This window comes from Anolis carolinensis, chromosome 2 (genome assembly GCF_035594765.1).
Source record: "Anolis carolinensis isolate JA03-04 chromosome 2, rAnoCar3.1.pri, whole genome shotgun sequence".
Taxonomy (NCBI): domain Eukaryota; kingdom Metazoa; phylum Chordata; class Lepidosauria; order Squamata; family Dactyloidae; genus Anolis; species Anolis carolinensis.
The window spans coordinates 136,228,869-136,251,021 of record NC_085842.1 but is presented as its reverse complement, the minus strand read 5'-3'; the positions used below and the strand labels follow the sequence as shown (position 1 = coordinate 136,251,021).

Genomic DNA, 22,153 nt, shown 5'->3' with positions numbered 1-22,153 from the left:
GGAGGGAGTTCGGTATTGAGGATAAAAGAGTCACCTGAGCTACCTTGACTCCTCTGAAGAAAGGGCAGGGTATAAAAATGCCACAAGTTTTTTTTGGTTTTTTTGTTTATGCGTTCAGTCGCTTCTGACTCTTCATGACCTCATGGACCAGCCCTTACCAGAGCTCCCTGTTGGCCACTTCCATCCCCAGCTCCTTCAAGGTCAAGCCAGTCCCTTCAAGGATAACAACCATTGGTCTTATCCTTCATCAGCCCCACTTCCTTTTTCCTTCCTTTTCCCCCAGCATCATGATCTTCTCCAAGCTTTCCTGTCTTCTCATGATGTGGCCAAAATACTTCATCTTTGCCTCTAATATCCTTCCCTCCAGTGAGCAGCCAGGCTTTATTTCCTGGAGTATGGACTGGTTGGATCTTCTTGCGGTCCAAGGCACTCTCAGAATTGTCCTCCAACACCACAGCTCAAAAGTGTCTATCTTCCTTCGCTCAGCATTCCTTATGGCCCAGCTCTCACATCCATGGTTATTTACTTATTTAGGCATTCCATTGTTGTCCAAGTATGATGGCCTTCCAAGTTCTTGGAAGGTGCTTGTGCATGCATTTTTTTAATATGTGGATGGTACACAGCCAGCCAACACACAGTCTTCACAGAGTGAGGGTACCAAGCAGTGGCTTGGTTAACACAATAGTTGCTTCTCAATCTGTTGCAGATTTCTTCTGCCTTCACAGCAGATGTACCATGTTATCTTTCGCCTGATCCTCTGTTGAGGTCTTCTGATTGTGCTCGGTCTGGAACCTCCCCTGTGGCCCCCCTTGGGAGTGCATGACTCCAGTGGTTAAGCCTGCAGGTTCATTGGAACATGCAAGCCCTCTCACCAGAGCAAGGTGACAATCCATCAAGGATTACTATGTTACTATGGGGAATACCGCAGGGAATACGAGCCATTGCTCGTACCGTTGCTTTAACTATATGCGGACCTTCATTGCCAGTGTGATGCCTCTACTCTTAACTATTTTATTGAGATTGGTCATTGCTCTCCTCTCAAGAAGTAAATGTCTTCTGATTTCCTGGTTGCAGTCTAGTACCTAATATCATTTTTAATCATCCCTTTTTTTCTGAGAGGGAGGAGGAGAAGATAGAGAGAATGGGGGAGCCTATTATGTAGGACGGTGACCCGAGTCACTTCATTAAAAACAGAGGACCCACCAACCTGGCCTCTGCCACCTTTCCTGGCCAGCCCTTGATCTGGTGGCTCAAAGGTCAAGCGAAGGGGGTTCTTTGGACTTCAATGCCCCTTCAGTCGCCTGTGCCCCCCAATTTTGAGCCGCATGAAAGAGGATCTCTGGACTCAGCCGAGGTTCAAGGAGAGCCAAGACCTTTGTGCATGAATGCTCTCCTCCTCCTCCTCTCCTCCTCCAGCCTCTTCAGATGGCTCTCTCCAGCCTTTTCTCGTAAAAGCCATTCTGCAAGATATTTGGTAGAATTAATTAAAAGCCTGGGGTGCATTGGAGGGCAGAGGGAAGGCAAACACAGGCCAAGATGAGGGAAGAGGCGAGAAGGGCCGCAAGGCCAAGGCCCCCTCTGAAGGAAGGAAGAGTCTCTGTGTGCCAAAAGGCTGGGGAGGGAGGCCTAGAGTGAGGGCGGCGCTCCCTTTTCTCCTCAAGGAGCCATGGATTTTTCTGGTTGCTGGGCTGGGCCTCTTCTTGGCCCCATTGCCACCAAAAGCCCCTTTCCAGGGAGGAGGAGGGAGGGGCCTATAAAAACTGGACACTTATTAGCATGGGGTAGCTATGGAGAGGGCTGAGTGAGTTGCATTAAGACAAATTAGAGCCCACTTGACACAGCTCCCAGAAGCCTATTGTCCACAGCCGCTCCATAACAACATGAGAAGGGTTCTGTGTGCCTTGGAGAGTGTGTGCAAGCCCCAAAACTTGAGGGGAAACGAAGTGTCCCGCTTTTCCCAGTTCCCCCTCCTTTCTTTTTCCCCCTCCTTAGAAAACAACTGGTGGCAAAAGGAGAAGTTTTTGGATTAAAAGCGGGGGGGGGGGGGGGGAGAAAGAGAGAGAGATTGATGGAAGGGCACCAAGGCAGCTTCTGCGAAGCCAGCCGTCCAGGGCCGCTCGCGTTCTCCATGGCGACGCGGCGGCCAATGGGAAGCGCGGAAGCTGTTTACGGAGGCGGGGCGTCGCCATGGCAGCCAGAGAAGCCTTTTGGAGCGGCTACTTATGGACAGTCTTTCTTCGGAGGCTTACAAATCACAGCGGACGAGGAATAAACAAGGGCGCTCTGGCAGCCAGGGGAGACATCATTTACCCAGTCGAAATTTGGCCCCCAATCTTCCTTCCCTTCCCCGCCCCCGCCTTTCCCCCTCGCCTTCAACTTCACCCCCCCCCCCCCCCCAGAGCAGCCCCTCTTCTAGTTGTAAACATTTGGCAGCAGTGGGATTCCTCCTTAGGATCAGGTAAGAGAATCCGAATTCATTCCTCTGCCAGGTCAAGAGAGGAGAGAGGTGTGTGCCCCCTCCCCTTTTAAAACTTCATTGTATACTTGGGCCCCTTCTACACGGCCATATAATGCAGTTTGAACCAGTGTCGACACATCATGCACCTTAAATGCATTGTGTCTGTTTACACTGACCATATAGTGCACTTTCAAACTGTATTATATGGCAGTATCATAGATGGGGCCTTGAAAGTTATATCCCCACCAATCTTCTTTGACAGCAAACCTTTGCGTAGATCACTATTATTATGAACTTGATTGGTATTAGTGTCAGTCATTGTTGTGCGTATTTTAATACAATAGAGTCTCGCTTATCCAACCTTTGCTCATCCAACGTCCTGTATTATCCAACACAGTCTGCCTTTTAGCAGTTGAATGTTTTTGTAGTCAATGTTTTCAATACATTGCAATGTTTTGGTGCTGAATTAGTAAATACAGTAATTACTACATAACATTACCGTGTATTGAACTGCTTTATCTGTTGATTTGTTGTAAAACATGATGTTTTGCTGCTTAATTTGTAAAATCATAACGTAATTTTATGTTTAATAGCTTTTCCTTAATTCTTATTATCCAACATTTTCACTTATCCAACATTCTGCCAGCCCATTTATGTTGGATAAGCAAGACTCTACTGTACGTGCATTTTAAGAGTATTCTTTCTGTCTGTTTTAACCATGTTGTATCCATGCTGTGGTATAGTACAACATAGTAATATATAATACAGACATTGTGCTAGGCTAATAATACAATATATTGTATATACATATAATATTGATAATAGTATTCTAATGTAATACAATATAATACTACTAATAATACAATATAATAATTTAATATTTATATATTACATGTAATATTACTAATAATATTGCACTATAGTGATATAGTACAATATAGTAATATATAATACTGATAGTGTTGTGCTAATAATATAATATATATTATACTGTATATATAAAATATTGATAATAATTTTATAATGTCATACAATATAATACTAATAATAATACAATATAATAATATAATAATTATATATTATATATTATGTGTAATATTACTAATAATATTACAGTATAGTGGTATAGTGCTATGCTAGTAATATAATATATTGTATATACAACTTGTAAGACACCCTGTGTCCCCTTTGGGGTGAGAAGGGTGGGATATAAATGTCATAAATAAATAATAAATAAATAATATCCCTCCTTGAGCAGTGAGGAGAGATGTGTAATAAAATTACTTTTGTGTTGTCAAAGTCTTTCATGGCTGTAATCACTTGGTTGCTGTGAGTTTTCCAGGCTGTATGCCCATGTTCCTGAAGCATTCTCTCCTGACGTTTCGCTACGCAACAGAAAGGAGGAACAAAATCTGGCTACCAGTATTTTAAAAACTCCAAAATCAAGATAGTAAATAAATAACAACATTCAGAAGACAGTGAAGTTCCAGACATGAAATAATCAGAGCCAGCTAATCACCTCCCAACAAAGGATTCCCCCAGGCAGGAAGCAGTCAGGCTTTGAAGCTGCAAGGCAATTTAATGCTAATCACGGTGGCCAATTGCACCACTCACACTTGCCTCAAACAGACAAGAGTTCTTTCTCCCACCCTGGACTTTCCACAGATATATTACCCCACTTTCTAGTTTCCAACAGACCTCACAACCTCTGAAGATGCCTGCTATATATGCAGGTGAAACGTCAGGAGAGAATGCTTCTGGAACGTGCCTATACAGCCTGGAAAACTCACAGCAACCTAAAGTTACTACAGTAGAGTCTTGCTTATCCAACTTTCGCTTATCCAACATTCTGTATTATCCAGCACAGTCTGTCTCCCTCCCAGATCCACAGCTGTTTCTCTAGGCAGCAACGCACTGTGGGCCAATTCACCCAACAGCAACACAAGTTCAGCCACACTCCCAAACAAGTTGCAGACTTGTAAAGCATGATGTTTTGGTGCTTAATTTGTAAAATCATAATGTAATTTGATGGTTAATAGGCTTTTCTTTAATCCCTTCTTATTATCCAACATTTTTGCTTATCCAACATTCTGCTGGCCCGTTTATATGTTGGATAAGTGAGACTCTACTGTATTATGAATATTATTCTGCCTTTCTCCTTATATGGGCCTCATATAGAAACCGGTCATCTTCTTTGAAATATGCTTAGTGTTTTAGTTTTGTTTCATGTATGTAATGTGAAAAGGGCTGGTGTGGATCTTGAGTTTGTAGCTTGTGGTTACTTAAATACAAGTCACTTGGCCTCTGTTAGTACTAATAATGCCTTGATGCACACACACATTATAGTCATGGCCAACAAGATGCCTAAGGTATTCTCTGTGTATATTTTACCACCTGACATACAAGACAGTTGAGCCTACTCAGTTGCAGTTTAAGCTAGGGCCCTTCCACACAGTCATATAACCCAGAATATCAAGGCTGAAAATCCCACAATATCTGCTTTGAACTGGGTTATCTGAGTCCACACTACCATATATTCCAGTTCAAAGCAGAAAATGTGGGATTTTATTCAGCTGTGTGAAAGGGGCCCCAGTATGAGGGAAACGGGGCCTACTTTCACTCCTAAATGAAGTTCTGTTGAAATCAGACAGCTATCTGTGTCTTATCATCCATCCGTCCATCCCATGATCTGTTCAACACTGGGATGAATTCGCTTAAACAAAAGTGCTTCATCTTACAACTGAGTTGTGTTGCTAGAGATAGAATTTCCATTTTACTGAATATATTTACCAAACAGTCAGGAAATTACAGTAGACTCTCGGTTAACACGGATTAGTAGATGCCAGATAAATATAGTTTCCGGTTGTTTGAGAGCTACTATTAGAAATAGGCCTAATCAATAATATACACCATATTATACTATTCTGTACTAATTTGATATTAATATTGAAAACAGTAATTAAAATCAAAGTAAGACAAATAAACAAAAACTTAACTCAGTGTAACAGTTTTATTAGTTTACTGTATTATAAAAGCAGCTTTTAAATGTAAGGTAGTATTTCTTCAGTTTTTTGCCAGTTGACTGAGAGTTCCGGTTGGTAAGTTCCAATCAACTGTGAATTCTAGTGGCAACAATGAGGCATATATTTAAAATGACTAGCCTTCTTTACAGTCTGATAGTATAATTGTTAGCACAATCTAATAATCTCTATTTAGAAGTACTGTATGTCCAATTGAGTTTTAGTGGAGCTTACTCCCAGGTAAGTGTATATACAACTTAGGATCAGAGCTTTAAATATTCACTTCCATACATCTGCTGATTTTTTTAAAAAAAAGATAACAGTAATACTGTTGTATGGCCAGGTGAGACAAAAAACATGCAGTGCTCTCAGTTTTATCTAGAAAAGGTTAAAAAGTGACAATTTTGTTAATTAAGGATTTATTCAGTTATGAAACTGAAAAATGTCCTGTTATTCCCCGTGTGTCTCTCTGTGTGTGTACAGTATTAATTTCAGTTGGATGCTTCTATCTAGGTTTGAGTGGTGTTCCAATAGGAACAAAGCCACTTGAGATCTTGGCAGTTTTGAGAACCACCTTGCCAAGAAAAGAGAGAAGGAATTTGGGCAAATTCCACCATTTTGACCACTGTGGTCTACATAAAGCAAGTTAATCAACGAGTACGGGGGCTTATACTGCACACAGCCAAAGCTCAGTTCTTTAGGAGACTGATAGATGGATAGATATCAATCTGTGCTTTTTATGTTTATCTGGCAAAGTACGTATTTGTGAACTGCCCAGCTGTTGGGAACTTTGAACTTCTTCACATTGTTGTTGCAGGATTGTCATCCCCCCCCCCGACCTTTACCTTCTCCCCCTTCCTGCTTCCCCACAATTTCTGAATGTTGGACCTGCCTATTTTGGCTTCCACTGACATGACTGACAGCTGGCCGAACATACAGTCAGAGGAAGAGAAAGGTCAGGAAAACAGCATGGTGGATTCAGGGAACCTGGACGACAGTTTGACCAGCCTTCAATGGCTTCAAGAGTTTTCCATAATCAACGCCAACATGGGGAAGTCCTCATCTTCCCCATGCAGTACAGATCCCCATGGTTATCACAAAATTCCTGGTTCCGCTGCACCGTGTTCCCCCCTGGCTGGTGATCCAGCCTGCATGGGGATGCCCCATACACCTGGCAAGCCAATCTCCTCTTCCACATCAAGGACTGCACATCTGCAAGGCCAGCAATTGGAAGACATAGATTACAAGACCAATCCCCATGTGAAGCCTCCTTATTCCTATGCTACACTCATCTGCATGGCAATGGAAGCCAGTAAGAAAATCAAAATCACGCTCTCAGACATCTACAAGTGGATTACAGATAATTTCTGCTATTTCCGGCATGCTGACCCTACATGGCAGGTAGGTGGCTGGCAAGAGTCTCTATCCCTCAGCATTTTGGCATCTGCTCTGGGAGGAGGATATCCAGTCATCTGGTCACAGTTGTCATTTTCCAGTGTTCTGCTAAATCCACACTGTGGTTCAATACTAACTACCTTCACAAATTGGCTAAGTTGTCCATATGATTTATGATGGTTGAAAACGATGATTTTTGAATGTTTTAAATCCTCATTATTACTAGAGGTGACTGGGATGCAAGCTAGACCTACACCTTAATATGTAGAAGGAGAAATCTGATTAGACCAGCAACCACTTCCCAATTTTCCTAACTTAGACACTAGCACCCTGCTATCTCAATCATATTTCTTCATATAAAAGCTAGTATCTTTTATGTTCTGCCACCTCATCAGAGGACCAGGTTGCTAAGGTCCTGACCAGGTGGTAGGACCATCATGAGAAGAGGAACAGATCTCTTCACAACCAATCACCTTACCCACATTACATTAGGAATCAGTTTTTATCATGCTGCATCTTTCTTCTCTGCTCCTTTTTCCCCAGAGTTCAATTACTGATGCTTGGTATATTTCCCATCTCAGTGTTTTGCCTAGAGCAAGCACTTAGTGGTACACAGATGTTGATATAAATGAGAAGGCAGAACAATGTAAACAAGACATTTTCTCAATTTAAAGTTACCAATTGTCTCTACTGTAGGACAAACACTGTGAATGTTTAAGGGAACGATCGTCCTTTTTCTGTACTTCAGACAATCATAGTATTTGTAGTAGTGCACTTCAATTTCTAGAGTACAGGATGAATTACAAAAAGTGTAGAAACAACATATTGGTAAACAAAGAGAGGGGTGAATAGGTGAAAGTATAAAGGAAAGGAAAGATGGGAAGATGGTGATTCTTCCTGATACTATATTCCTGATGCTGCAAAACTTGCCAGTCATAAGTGGGGGTTTGGGTTCAAGGAACAAGAAGAATAATTAGAGGTAATGAAGGAGCAATAACCCTGCAAATCTTGTATTGTGGATAGCTTGCATTCATTCCCCAAGGAAGTCTCTTTTTATGTTTTGTTCTTACGAAACATAAAAACAGAATCAGAACAAATAATCTCTGGATATTTGCTTTTCAGAAATTAAAGTAGCCTTCTAAGCATTGCCAGGAATTTTATTCTCCACAGCGAAATGCTTTTATTCCTGAAGAAGCAAACTCGCTAGAGGGGCTTTGAAAATCAATCTCTTGCATATGGTACTATCCTCATTATGAAGTAATTGGATCCCTAACAGATTCCTAGATTTTGATATTTAACAAGCCAAGTCTCCACTTACATGGTGTTGGACTGGGTAGTAGCCAGTGACTCCATGCCACTGGGACAATGAATCCACTTCAGGTTTTAGTCTGAACTTTAAAGGAGCTATCTAAGATGCTGAACCTGCTTCAGGATAGGAGTCAGAAATTGGGAAGATTTCTTTAAACTTTGGACCAAATTTCACAGTAGTTCCACCGATCCACTGACATATCCACTAGTTGCTAGTGCTACAATCTACATCATTGCTAGCTAGCTACCAAGCATGTATATTCCATGGAGGACCATTAGGCAAGGAAGATCAGCTCAGGCCAGTTGGTATCACAATTGTGGAGCATCCAAAAGACCCAACTACTCCATATGCTGGCAGAGGAAGAAAAGAGGGGGCGGGGGTTAGAATAGAAATAAACATGCCTTGTTTCCTAAAAGCTCTTTCACTTGATCCATGAGACAAAGGTAAAGTATTAGCTGTATTAGTTTTCACTGAAGTTTCCACTGAAGGGAAATAAATATATAAATGTGTATTGCCAATGGCACCTGGTGCTTCACAAGACTAGTGACTGAGAACCTTCACCAAGAATAGAAAAAATTTAAAGGTTGGGTTGGGATACTAGAAATGAGTGTCTGAGACAGATGGAATATTACATCTGAACTGTTTGGTATGAGCAATTATACTTTAATATCTTGGAAAGATATAGTGGGACCATAAGACCTTCATAAAGTTCAGAAATGCTGTGGACAGCAAGATGAAGGCCACTGCTAGGGCCATAGCCAAGGGAGGGGGTTAGGGGTTCAACCCCCCCCCCCCCACTGAACTTTTTCAGGTTTTTCAAAACAACCTGGCTTACTCATGAATTTTAACTGATTAACCAAATCCCCATGGGTGCCCACTGAAGTTTATTGATGGAACCTGATTTCTAAGTTATTTTGCATTGTGGAATTTTTTTCAGGCTATGGCACTGTCCACTGCCATCAACTTTTTTTAACTACAGTATATGTAAGAAAAGAAAAGAAAAAAAGGAGGGGGGGTCTTCCTTGCAACTTGACAGCACCAATCTTGGTGCTGAGGGATCTCTGTTCTTCACAAGCATCATCTTTTTTCCTACTTGGTTTGTGTGATATTTGCCAGGATGAATGACCTCTTTGGTTTGTTGGATTTCAAAATGTTTTTGAGTCAGCTGTTTATAAGTGGAACACTAAATGTTCATTGAGGAAAAAGAGGAAAGATTTGCCTTTGGAGAAATCCAGGTAAGGATTGTTCACCAGGCCTTTATAAAGTGCTTGTTGGGCATTCACTATTTTGTTGTTTGGGAAAAAATGTGATTTTTCCTACCATTCCATGAATTTTATTTCAACAGTATGAATGAGACAACATTTACCACATCTGGAGGCACAAGGCAGTTGGATCTTCCCTTTCACTTTGCTACAGGTCCCTGCTTCTCAATGACCTGAGTTGGCCCAGTGAGGGAGCTGGCCCTTCTGACTCTGTTACTTTAGCAGCAACTACATACTCATTTGTCCTGGTAAGGTTTGTCCACCTGAAAAAACAACAGACTGAAAGACATTCCATTTTGAATCCAGTATACTGGACAAGTCACATTCTTTCACTCTCAGGGGAAAACAATGGAAAATCCTCTCTGAACAAATGTTGCCAAGAAAACTCCACAGTAGGATTGTTTTAGGGTCACTATAAGTTGGGAATGACTTGAAAACACACAATCACAATATTGGGCCTTCCCTCTCATGCTGAAAGATGGTTTTGTCCAGAAATTCATTTCATCTAAAGGAAAAAAATGTCCATGTGCCATGTAGGAAAAACTGTATCTACTCTCCCAGTGCATCTTGAGATGCAATTGTAGAGTTTGGTCTCTGAAGTCAAGCCCACTGTGCTGGCCCTTAATGCAAAAGAAATGCTTTTGTCTGTTTCCAGTGATTAGTGGTTCATTTAGATCATGTATGATCAGATATTATATTGATGACATCAGAAATGATGATGGTGGTGGTGATGATGATGATGGTGATGATTATTATGGCAGCCTCATTTGTGTCCACTGCTTCTAGCAGACTTCATTTTTAATCAGATTTTGAGAGCCTAGATATGGTATACAAGAAAATGGTAGACTGTTCAAGAGCTCATGTTACAGGACTACCTCTGAAACTGGTATACTGCTTTGTTGTAATGTGCCTTTAAGTCATTTCCAGTTTACAACAATCTATCAATTATTCTTAACTATTCTTGGCAAGATTTGTTCAGGGAAGGTTGACATTGGCTTCCCCTGAGGCTGAAAAAAGGGGACTTTCCCAAGGAAGACTTTCCCAGTGAATTTCTGTGGTTGAGTCTGAATATGAACCCTGGCCTCCAGAGTTCTAGTTCAACACCCAAAGCCTTCCAGTTCAGTGAGATCATAACACAAGAGAACAATTTAACATGTGAATCACTGTCATCCTGGAGCCTCCATTCCACACACTATGCTGTTTCTAGAAAAGTGGTCGAGATCATAGCTTAGGAAAAGCTTTTTAAAAAACTACAGCTCCCCAAATTCTGGAAATGTTAATTTTAAAAAATTCTCTTAGGTTTGCATAAATTTATAATGTGATCTCAGTGGTATACTTTTCTTTAATATAGCTAAGGTTCCCACAGAAAAATAATTTTAATACTGTTATCATAACTATAATCAGGCCTTTATTCGTCTAGTTATTTAGAACTTCATGATCTTCGGGGCTGAGTGCTATTGCTACCCATCATTTTGGACAATGTGTGTGGGGAGAAAGCAACATTTGAAAAGAACCTTCTGCAATCTCCTAATTCACACCTGTGCTTTTTCACATTTTGATACCTCAAATAGCACCTCCCTATCATGTTCTTCCCTTGCCTACGACATCACATTCTCTCTTAAACAGAATTAATTTAAGCTTACGAAGTGCAGTGTTGTCTTCAGATCAGCATTTATACACAACTACAAAGACACAGGCCTAAATCTTATCATTAGTCTTAATTAAAGTAGACCCATGGAATCATTGGTATTGACTCATATGTTGATTCACCATTCAATAATTATTTAATTAATTAAGTGGCTTTTCTTTAGATGGGACTAACCAACACAATTCAGGATCATGTCTTGCAGAGCGTGAGTGTGAAGGGGTTCACCTTCTAGAAGGTGGGAAACCTGTTTTCCTCTGTATCATATTGAACTCCTTTCACCCCAGCCAGCATAGCCAATGGTCAGAGATTATGGCAATTGTCACCCGACATCTTGAGGGTCAGAGGTCCCATCCCTAATGTGCTTCAGATATGTTGGACAACTGGTATATTCAGCTGAATGTTAAAGACCTCCATAACTGACTTAAAAATTAATTCAAAGAAGTCACTGGATTAGGTAATTTTCTTTCCTTTCACTTCTGTTTTTATATACTATTCAGCTTTTGAGATTTGTTTCATCTTCTTGCTAATGACATCAGGACTAGGCTTTGAAATGGAATAATGCTGCAATTTTCTAATAAATGGAAAAAAAAACATAAAAGAGAGAGGAAAATGTGGGAGCCATGAGAAGCTGAGCTGGACAAAAGCTTTCATTTCCTCCAAATCATTTTCCACCATGGTCCAATTTAGTAATTAGCCAGATTCATCTCACAAAATGATTCTAACTTTAGGAAGCACAAATAACAGAGACCATTAAAAAAGCCAAAGTAGTATTCACATAAAATAATATCCATCCTTCTATGTCAATGGATGCTCCACCACCCAGTATTATGTGTTCCTGATTAAATATAGTAAACATCCACATAAGAATCACCTGCAAAAGGAGACGTTGTAGTGAGATATTCCAGGGGCTACTCAGGTATGACTCTCTGGTTTCATTTTGCATGTGGAGGCATTTTGAATTCCCAGCCATTATCCTCTGGTGTGTCTGACCTAAAGACAAGCCCAGGATTCCATAGGATGCCGCCATGGCAATTATGATGGAATCATAATGCAGTAACTATGCAATAAGTGGTACCATTTTGTTGATGGCAACAACTGGATTTTACACAGCTGGATTTGATAGCAAATGAAGCATATCAAAATTGAAAGAAAATGAGTGTGAAAATGCCCGTGGTCTTCAGACTCTGAAGTCAACACTGTAATTTTCATCCTTGGACAACTCTAGCCAGAATATGCATGCTGCAGTTTAAGGAAGCAAAAATTATTGTGGTTAATGAAAATTATTGATACAATTTTTTAAACTCCATCACCAGATTTCTGCATCTATTAGGTTTTCCATGACAGTGTTTCAAAATGGGGCATTTTATGTTTCTTAGGATTAGCAAAGAAATGGATCTTGAACTAAAATGGGCAGAGAGACCGAATACAAAAGAGATTTTTGTTTATTCGCCTTTGTGTTTGTGTTTCCAAAAGCTTAACCATTAGAAGATTGTTCTCCTTGTTTTGTTCTTTTCTTTTAAAGTGTTCAGTACCATTTTGCAAAGATGCAGGTGGTTCAACTGATCCCTGCAGGGGGAAATGATAAATATGCTAACTAGCCGGGTAATGATCAACCGTAGACAAGGACAGTAGATTCAGAGTAACTCTCAGGCAGGGAAGGGGAGTATTCTGTGACCCTTGTAAAATTTCATTAAACTGTAAATTCTGACTCATCAAAGATCAGCACACTTGCAGGAATTTCTCACTTTTTCTCCTTTCTTTTTACTTTTCTCCCACTGATGCTGTGTTCTCACCCAGCCAGCCAACCTCAGTTCCTGTAAGTGCAGACACAGAGTCAAAATGCCATGCCACCCATAAGCAAGTGGGGGTGGGGGAGGGGGGTGGAGAGAGATTCCTGTGGGAGCTATGTGCTTTGGAGAGGAGCCAAAATGCCCAGGGAGTTTCAGCCTAGAGGAATGGGTTTTGTTTTTTTTAAAAAAATTATTTAGCCCTCCAGGCATTCAAGCCTTGCTTTTGGTCTTTGGCAATACGGATTATGGATGAATAAGCATAAAGATATCTAGGCAACATTTAAAAAAAACCCTTCACTCACAATCCTTCACCAGATCCAATCTTGTAACAACCTCCCAGCTTTGTACTGTGTAAGAAAGTAAGACAGTGTTATTTGCCCAATAACTAGGTTTCTTTTCTGATTGTGCACATCACACACATTCACAAATTCATTCTCTTTTTTGAAAAAGCTCTATGCTGACAAAAATGCCCCCTTCCTTGGGTATCTATCTTTCTCTGCTGTTCTCACAGTGACTGTGATTCCCCCCCCCCTTTTTATGACAATTCAGAGGGCAGTTTAATACTAAGTCCAACGCAAGTAGGAGGTGATCCATCACCACACAAAGATGTGTGTGTGTCTGATGGGTGTGCAGATAAACACAATTAATCAACAAGTGTTCAGATTTTGCATGATGTTCCCTATCAGTTTCAGACTAAGCTTCTTTCCCCCACGTCTCTTTGCTATTGTATGGTCCTCCAGCTGCAGACAATATTTGCTTTGTGGCTGACATGGCAGTTAAAAACAGCAATGGTCATGAAACATTTATTCTTATTTATCTAGCCTCTTAATCGCTTTGGGAAGTCATTTTCATTCCTAATTTTGAGAATATTGGAGATATTTATTCCATTCCACATGGAGGAAATTACTGTGAATTATTCAGAAAATGAAGAAGTTACTGGCTCAGGCATAGATGATGTAAAAAATATAATTCTCAAGTTCTTGACTACTTCTGCCTGAAATAAGCAAAGCAAGCCCAGTGTGTTTCTGGAGATCACACAAGAGAAAATGGGATCTAGGGAACACAAGGTGAGGAGGGAGCCTTGGAGGTTAACTTGCCCTGAATAAAGGGAAAGTATAACTGTGAATGTGCATATTTTTCATGTTAGATTTAAACCTTTTTATGCACTCAAACACTTCTACTATTGAATGAAGCACTTAGAGGATATATGAAATGTAATATGACATTTAAATCAAAAGCCCCTTTTCAGTAGGTTAGTGTGATCTCTAGATATGATTGTGTGAGTTTGGACTGCTTAGTGTAAGACATACAAAGACCTTCCTGAGGAGTTAATTCTATCTTTGCTAAACTTGAGACACCAGGGAGGGCTTTGTTTGGAGGCATATGACATGACCTATGTATGTGTTTGGCTGTGAGAGAAATCCTCGAGAGACTCATTTGCAGTGAATTATAGATGAACCTATTTCAAGCCTAACTCAGCAAGAGGCGGCACCTGAGGATGTAAAGACAGTGCTTAGACATGCCAAAGTTCCTTCTAGGTTCTTGTCACTATTCAAGATGGTAACATCTGAAACAATCCCTGCTATAAGGCTATGCTGATATACATAGAAAATCTGGATTCTGAAGTTTTCTACAATGTGGAGAATTTCTGACTTAATAAAAAGGTTCCCTTTTTATTTAACTGTCTTATAGAGAAGTTACAGAATTGTCCTTGCTATTATACAGAGCAAACAGATGTTGGGATTCTTGCAGCACAGATCTGTCTGTCACATAACTTCTTCTGCATCCCCCAAATTAGCTGTTTCCTTGGACAGGAGAGTGCTGTCTTTTGCCAGTGTTGAAGTATGTTTCCATTGTGATGCATTTTGGTTTTTATATGTGAATTGGATGGAGAACATTATTTTGTACTTTGTTTCTATCAGGACAGTGAGAATTTTATTTTTGAGTCTTTACTATTGTACTTTTCACTGAAAATCAGCCTGTTAAAGTCCATACTTAATGTGTACATTTTTTTTCAGGCTGAGAAAAGCAATTCTTAGGAATGTCTTGATCATATTCAAGTAACATCTTAATTATATGAGTAACAGTCCAGAAATGTTGATGACTTTTGTGATTATCTTGACTTGTATTATGGTGAAACCTCCTCCAGTTAGTCTTCATGAACTGGAGTGCCTGGCAATTTATTGTATAAATTTCTACCTTTTCCTCTAGCCAACATCTAATAACATTGCAGAATATCAAGGGTGGACATGTGTTCCCTCCTTTCCCCATTATTCCCTTTTTGCCTTCTATATGTACAGAGAACACTGCAATTCATTAGTGGGAGATAAAATTTATATAGAAACTTCACTTTTTTCCCTTAACATTTGATATATATTTTCACTGGAATGCACCTTGTTTCTCTCCTCTGTTTGCCCATCAATATTTCATTCTAGTGTACTTTCTGTAATATATTAATCTATCTGAGACCCCTTCTACACTGCCATATAATCCAGATTATCAAATCAGATAATCCACATTATTTGCTTTGAACTGGATTATGTGAGTTCACACCCCCATATAATTCAGTTCAAATCAGATAATGTGGATTTTATATGGTAATATAGAAGGCGCCCGAGTTAATGATTGAAAAAATGGAATCTACATCAAAATGTTATAGTCCATAACATGATTTTCTATTCAGCCAACTAGATGTTTTCCAGGTCCCTATCTTTCCACCCTGCTTTCGTTTTCTAGCCTTTACCAACATCTCACGGCTGCCAATCATTAGTAACTCCATATGTGTCTTCCTTTATTTTTCCAAAATATTGTATGCATTTCAGCATACCCAGAGTTTTCCCATTGATGACTTTATTTTCTTGCACAGTCACACTGTTTTATCTTAATTTCTCTGAGCCCTTGCTACATGAGATTGCTATTAGAGGGAGACCTACAATTGCAGTAGGTTAGAAGACCAGATTTATGCTTACATAATTGGTATGAGAACAGATATCTGTATACAGGGCCGTAGCCAGAAAAAAATTTTGGGAGGGGTTTTGAAAATTTGGGGGGGGGGGGGTTTGAACCCCTGACCCCCCCACCCCCACCCCAGTTCAGACCTGTCAATATCTGCTTGAGATAGTGCCTGGAGGGACTCATATGTTTTACGTCTCATAGACTTAGCATGGGGATTTGGTTAACCAGTTAAAATTCATGAGAAACCAGTTTTTTTTTTAACCTGAAAAATTTCAGGGGGGGGGGGGTTGAACCCCTAACCCCCCCCCCCTCGCTACAGGCCTGTCTGTATAGTCTTCCAAAACATACATATAGGAGCTATGTGTGAAAGAGATAATAGTTGCCCCCTTATTTTAGGTATTATATTATATTATATTATATTATATTATATTATATTATATTATATTATATTATATTATATTATATTATATTATATCAGAATCTAGAAAACTCTTATTTTTTGGAGTACAACTCCCATAATCACCCATGGCAATAACTTTTCTAAACTCTGGACTGATTATGTGAATTATGTATGAATTTAATCTCAGTGCACTGTAGCCATATACATCATCAAGCACATAAAACTAGTTATCACTCCCCGCTTCTCACTTGCCATTGATATCTGAATACCATCTCAGAGTTATAGATCATATACAGTATTCTATACTATTTCTCCAATTCAGGGAACTGTGTGCTTGTAATATATCCACAAAGAATGCAATGCATTCATAATATGATCAGATTTTTTTTAAATCTTAAAATCATTATGGGGAATAGAACAGGTAGACATTTGTGGATGGCCATCAGTATGTCTGTAGTCATACTCGTAGTCATGGAGCTTACTGTTCTGTAAGTCTATTCCAGAATTAATCTCTTTTAGCCTCACTGTGACAAATGATTTCATCTTTGTTCCTTTTTGAAAGCCCTTTCTAATTCAACAGCTGCATTAATGGCAAATTTTCATGTTCCATAACATACTTATATCTGAAGTTACATTAAATTTTGTGTTTGTTTTTTTTTTATATAAAAATGCTTTCAGAACTCCATTAGGCACAACCTGTCCTTGAATAAGTGCTTCATCAAAGTGCCACGAGAGAAGGATGAGCCAGGGAAAGGTGGTTTTTGGAAGATTGATCCCCAGTATGCAGACCGACTCATGAATGGGGCTTTCAAGAAGCGAAGGATGCCTCCAGTGCAGATACATCCAGCTTTCACTGGGAGACTCCCACAGGATGGCTGCTCCAGTTCTTCTGCTCACCAGGTTGCAGCCACCTCTTGGAAAAGCAACAACGTTCTGAAAATCAACATGGAGTCCCAGCAACTGCTCAAGGAGTTTGAAGAAGTTACTGCTGATCACAGCTGGAACCCTGCAGATGGAAAGATGAACCATAAACGCAAGCAACCGCTACCCAAGCGGATGTACAAGATGGCCCGTCTCTCCAGCTCCCCGATGCTCACTCACGAAGAACAGACAGAGCTTGGGTCTCTGAAAGGTGACTTTGACTGGGAGGCCATTTTTGACACCACCATGAATGGTGACTTCTCCACTTTTGAGGATCTGGAGATCACTCCTCCTATTAGCCCCATCACCAGAGATGTAGACTTGACTGTGCATGGAAGACACATTGATTGCCCGCAGGAGTGGTGCCCTGTTGGTCAGGATTACATCCTCACGGAAGCCAACCAGAACAGCTTGGACTTTGATGAAACCTTCATTGCCACTTCATTCCTTCAGCATCCATGGGATGAAGGGAGAAATGATTACCTCTCAGGTTCTGTCAACATGGACCCTCTGTTTGAACTCAATGACCCTTCCTTGCAGACAGAAATGAATGACTGGAACAATGCTGGATGTCTTTAATAAGAGACAGACCCCTGACTGAAACAGTCAAGATCACCCAAGTCTGATCAGCTGCATGAACAAGATATTCCTGGCATTGCAGGACATTTCAAAACAAGAGATTTATATAACAAATGAGACATCTTTATTGTTTGGACTCAGTGGATTATACAGGCATCTGGGGGTGGGGAAAAGATCTGGAGAATTTAGCTGGATATATTTGAAAGCAACACAGATGGGGACCTTATCCCCCCCACCCCCAAAGGCAACAAGTAATAATAATACAGTACTTATTTTTGGTTCTTTTAAGGAAATATTGATTTTTCTACTTTGGGGTGGAGGGGACTGAAAAGGGCATATCTTCCTGGGTGGAGAGGACATTGGAATAGGATGGAAGAGCTGGCCTTTTCTGGTGACTAGGAATGTGTTAGTTAGATCATCTGAAATTTCCTCTTCTTTCTTCTGTCCATTAATTTTTCTCTTTGTGTTGTGTGGGAGTGTTTGCATGTTTCCACCCATGGAAACTTGCTAGGTAAAATTGAGACAATTCAGTAGCAGGCAAGCATGGCGTTGCAACCACCTGTCTATACTAGAACTAACTTAGATGTTGAACTTTATATATGCAGCATCAAAATCTTTCAGATTTTAAAAAAGTAGAGCCTATTATATATCTGTGCATCTATAACAAAATGTATATCTTTAGTAACAGTGCACAATCAGTAGAAGACTGGGGATGGGGACTGTAATAATGTTAATTCAGATTGAAGTGTTATCAAGTATTTGTTCTACAGAGGGAAATGTAATGTAATATGCAAATGGGAATTCCTGCCAGTAAAGAATTTAAAAGAAAAATCCATAAAGGGGGACCTGATGTTCTCTAGATGGTCCTTTTGACATATTTTTGTATCTCAAATTCTTTATAGTTTTGCATTCTATGTATGCTGTAAAACCTAGACATGAAGTCATGGCAGGCAAACCCACTACTGTTACTATTAACAAAGCACTATGCCCTCTTCTGACCAGAAGCTATGAAGGAATTTGTGTGATCACATGACAGACTCCGACAGCTCAGCTGACTACGCAGCTGATTAATAATGAAGGGCTATATTTTTCTATCCTTGGACCAGGCAATCATAGGAACTACTAAAACTTTTCTCTGCTGTAGCTGATGCCTTTTTACATTTGAGCCGCTATCCTCAGCCAGTGACAATGTAGTGTTGATTTAAATTTAAACAAAATAATTCCTAATTTTCACGTTATTCCATGGCTCTAGATATAAATGGATGGTCTTAGGCCAAAGACTGTATGTGCAGTGAAAACTTAGAATGGAAGAAGAACATAAAGCTTAATATTGCCTTATTCTGTTTCTCTCCTTGAACTGTGATTGCCATCCAACTAGATACCTTTAACTCAAACTTAATGGTCATCATAAAATATGCATACATTCCAATAAAGTGAAATGTGCAACACTCACAATTGTCATGGATATTCTGTCTGTAAAGATGGCAGTTTTATTTGAAGCACTGGGATTTTATATATCTGGTCTTTTTAAAAGAGATATAGGATATGTTGTCTAAGGCTTTCATGGCTGGAATCACTAGGTTGCTGTGAGTTTTCCGGGCTGTATGGCCATGTTCCAGAAGCATTCTCTCTTGATGTTTCACCCATATCTATGGCAGGCATCCTCAGAGGTTGTGACCTCACAACCTCTGAGGATGCCTGCTATGGATATGGGTGAAACATCAGGAGAGAATGCTTCTGGAACATGACCATACAGTCCGGAAAACGCACAGCAACCCAGATATAGGATGCTTCAATTGAAAAGGTAATTGCTGTAAAGAGGGGTAGAATGGTGTGGAAAGATGTAGTGAACTGTTGCCCTTTTGGTTGATGCAGAGACTCCATAGAGCTTTTACAAAGCACACATTTTACAAAGCCTCCACTTCTCTAAACAAACATACTAGCAGCTACTTTATGTATTTTGAAATATTGTTGCTTTCATGCTCTTCTTCGTGTTATGCCAATCTGATTCACAGAAAAAAGATGCACACTCAACCAATTGTGTGAATGAACGGGTTGTTCCCAGAGGCAATCATTTGACTCAGAGATGGCTATTTCTCATGCTGAATCCTGCATTTCAAAAATAGCTCTAATCATTTTTTTAAATCACTTTTTTGCTTAAGCAACCAATAATAGTGCTATACTTATAGTAACATGCAGGGTGGGGGATGATGAAATTACTGCTATTTCATTGTATTTTTAGTGTTGAGTGCACATGTAACCATCTCAAGACAACTTTTAACACTTGGGAATGTGTGGCTCATAATGCTACTCTCATTTTAATTTAATAAGGCTGTGTGAAATTAATGTAGTAACTATGGACCAGAAAAATGTGAGAGGAAACAAGATTTTTTTGCCCATGTAGACAACATCTCACAGTCTCTGCCTTCTATCCAATACCTACATAATAATAGCAACGTTGGGCAGTTGGATGGTATGAGGAGAATAAGTTCCATTGCTTGAAACATACAAATTAACAAGAAAGACAAAGATTAAGCTGGGATATTTCTCCATTCTTCACCACAGCCCTTTTACAAACTGCTTCTAGCGCAGTTAAAATGGTCAAATGAGCAAAGAGATGACAGAAGAAATAAGTGATAATATAACTTCAATGACTTCACATATACTCTCATGTTTGGTGAGCTTTTTACCATAGATACATATTACAATGTAATGTAATATGTACAATGTAATGTACAGATCTCCAGCTCAAACCAAAGGCCTTTGGATTTTATTCAACTTGTACTGGACCAAAATTTGGAGCTTGTACTAAATCACTTTGTCATTTGGGATTTAGCCAAATTGGGTGTACAACCTGTTAAATCTTTGATTGGAAACCCCTAGTATATAGCACAGTTGTCTAGGCAAGGCTATAAAAGATTCCTGTCGGAAAAACTAGAAAACCAATCTTAGTTGACAATGCTAGATGGATCAGTTATGTGGTCCAGTAATAACAATGAATACTTGGAAAGCAAACTGACTAGAACACAGGTCAAAATCTGTCACTCCACAGTAATAATAATAATAATAATAATAATAATAATAATAATAATAATAATAATAATAATAGACATTGACAAAATCACCATCTGCCAACTGCAAAAGGCCACCCTACTGGGATCTGCACACATCATCAGAAAATACATCACACAGTCCTAGACACTTGGGAAGTGTTCGACTTGTGGTTTTGTGAAACGAAATTCAGCATATCTATCTTGTTTGCTGTGCCATACAACGTCGTTGTGTTGATAATAATAATAATAATAATAATAATAATAATAATAATAATAATAACAACAACTTTATTTTTATACCCCGCCCCATCTCCCCAAAGGGACTCGGGGCGGCTTACATGGGGCCTTGCCCGATAAAACAATCAAATATCAAAACACAGCAATAAAACAGTTATCCAATAAAAACATCAATTACAGTAAAAACAATCATTAAAATCAACATAAAACATACAATATTAACACTGGAGACTAATTCATAGAACCCAGGCAACGTGCAACATGTGCCGAAATGGGCCGAAATGGGGAAGGTAATTTCACAGTTAAAATGGACAAAGTGCAATATAGCATTGGCAACACCTCAAGAATGGGGCTATTATAAAATGGGCAGATCGATCAGTCCAACACCAGATTAAGTATCAAAGGCCTTTTGAAAGAGCCAGGTTTTTAAGCTCCTACGGAAGGAGAGGAGGGTGGGGGCCTGCCTGATCTCTCTAGGAAGCGAGTTCCAAAGCCGGGGGGCCACGACGGAGAAGGCCCTCTCTCTCGTCCCCACCAACCGCGACTGCGAGGGTGGTGGGAGCAAGAGGAGGGCCTCCCCCGACGAGCGAAGAGAACGTGCGGGTTCGTAGGGGGAGATCGTAAGATTATTCATTCCAATTATTCAAATTATATTTATCTAAATTACCCAAAAAGTTCCTAAGTTTGCATCACTGTATAAATATATGCAAATTTTATGAAAATTGACATCTTTTTTTTAGCCATTTTGGTGATGCATTTCCTTTTTCCTGACATTAAATTGCCACCCTACACATCACTATTTTAATGAGAAAGCTTAGTATTTTGAAGCATACACAAACCCAGGAATGCCAACGTACTTCTCAAAAATGTGCTAATTCTTGCCCTTATTTCTATGTGTTTAGCACATGCAAATTGCACAGAGAAGAAGCTGATAATTTCTATGTGTAGCTCTGAGCAAAGTATCAAACATTCTCGCTGTTCTTTACATCATGTTCTTGGGAACCATCTGAAGCTGGTACATTGTGTGCCACACAATTGGTGGTCCATATCCAACAAGCCATTTGTGGCCCCCCTCTTGCCCTGCTTAGTATCTCCATTGAGGTCAGAGTGGCCAGGAGATCTCTGG

At 39.8% G+C, this 22,153-nt stretch overlaps 1 protein-coding gene and 1 long non-coding RNA gene across 2 annotated transcripts; one reads left to right on the top strand and one right to left on the bottom strand.

Annotated features, from left to right (window-relative positions):
- The first annotated feature begins 2,248 nt into the window (after positions 1–2,248).
- foxj1 (forkhead box J1) lies at positions 2,249–19,185 on the top strand. The gene is made up of 3 exons (XM_062970633.1): positions 2,249–2,458; positions 6,296–6,879; positions 16,916–19,185. The coding sequence occupies exons 2-3, from the start codon at positions 6,358–6,360 to the stop codon at positions 17,735–17,737; spliced, it is 1,344 nt and encodes a 447-aa protein (XP_062826703.1). The 5' UTR covers positions 2,249–2,458; positions 6,296–6,357; the 3' UTR covers positions 17,738–19,185.
- LOC134296255 (uncharacterized) lies at positions 9,419–12,078 on the bottom strand. The gene is made up of 2 exons (XR_010002877.1): positions 11,964–12,078; positions 9,419–9,707 (listed from the first exon to the last, which is right to left on the bottom strand). It is a non-coding gene; the product is annotated as an uncharacterized LOC134296255 (long non-coding RNA).
- Positions 19,186–22,153: the final 2,968 nt, after the last annotated feature.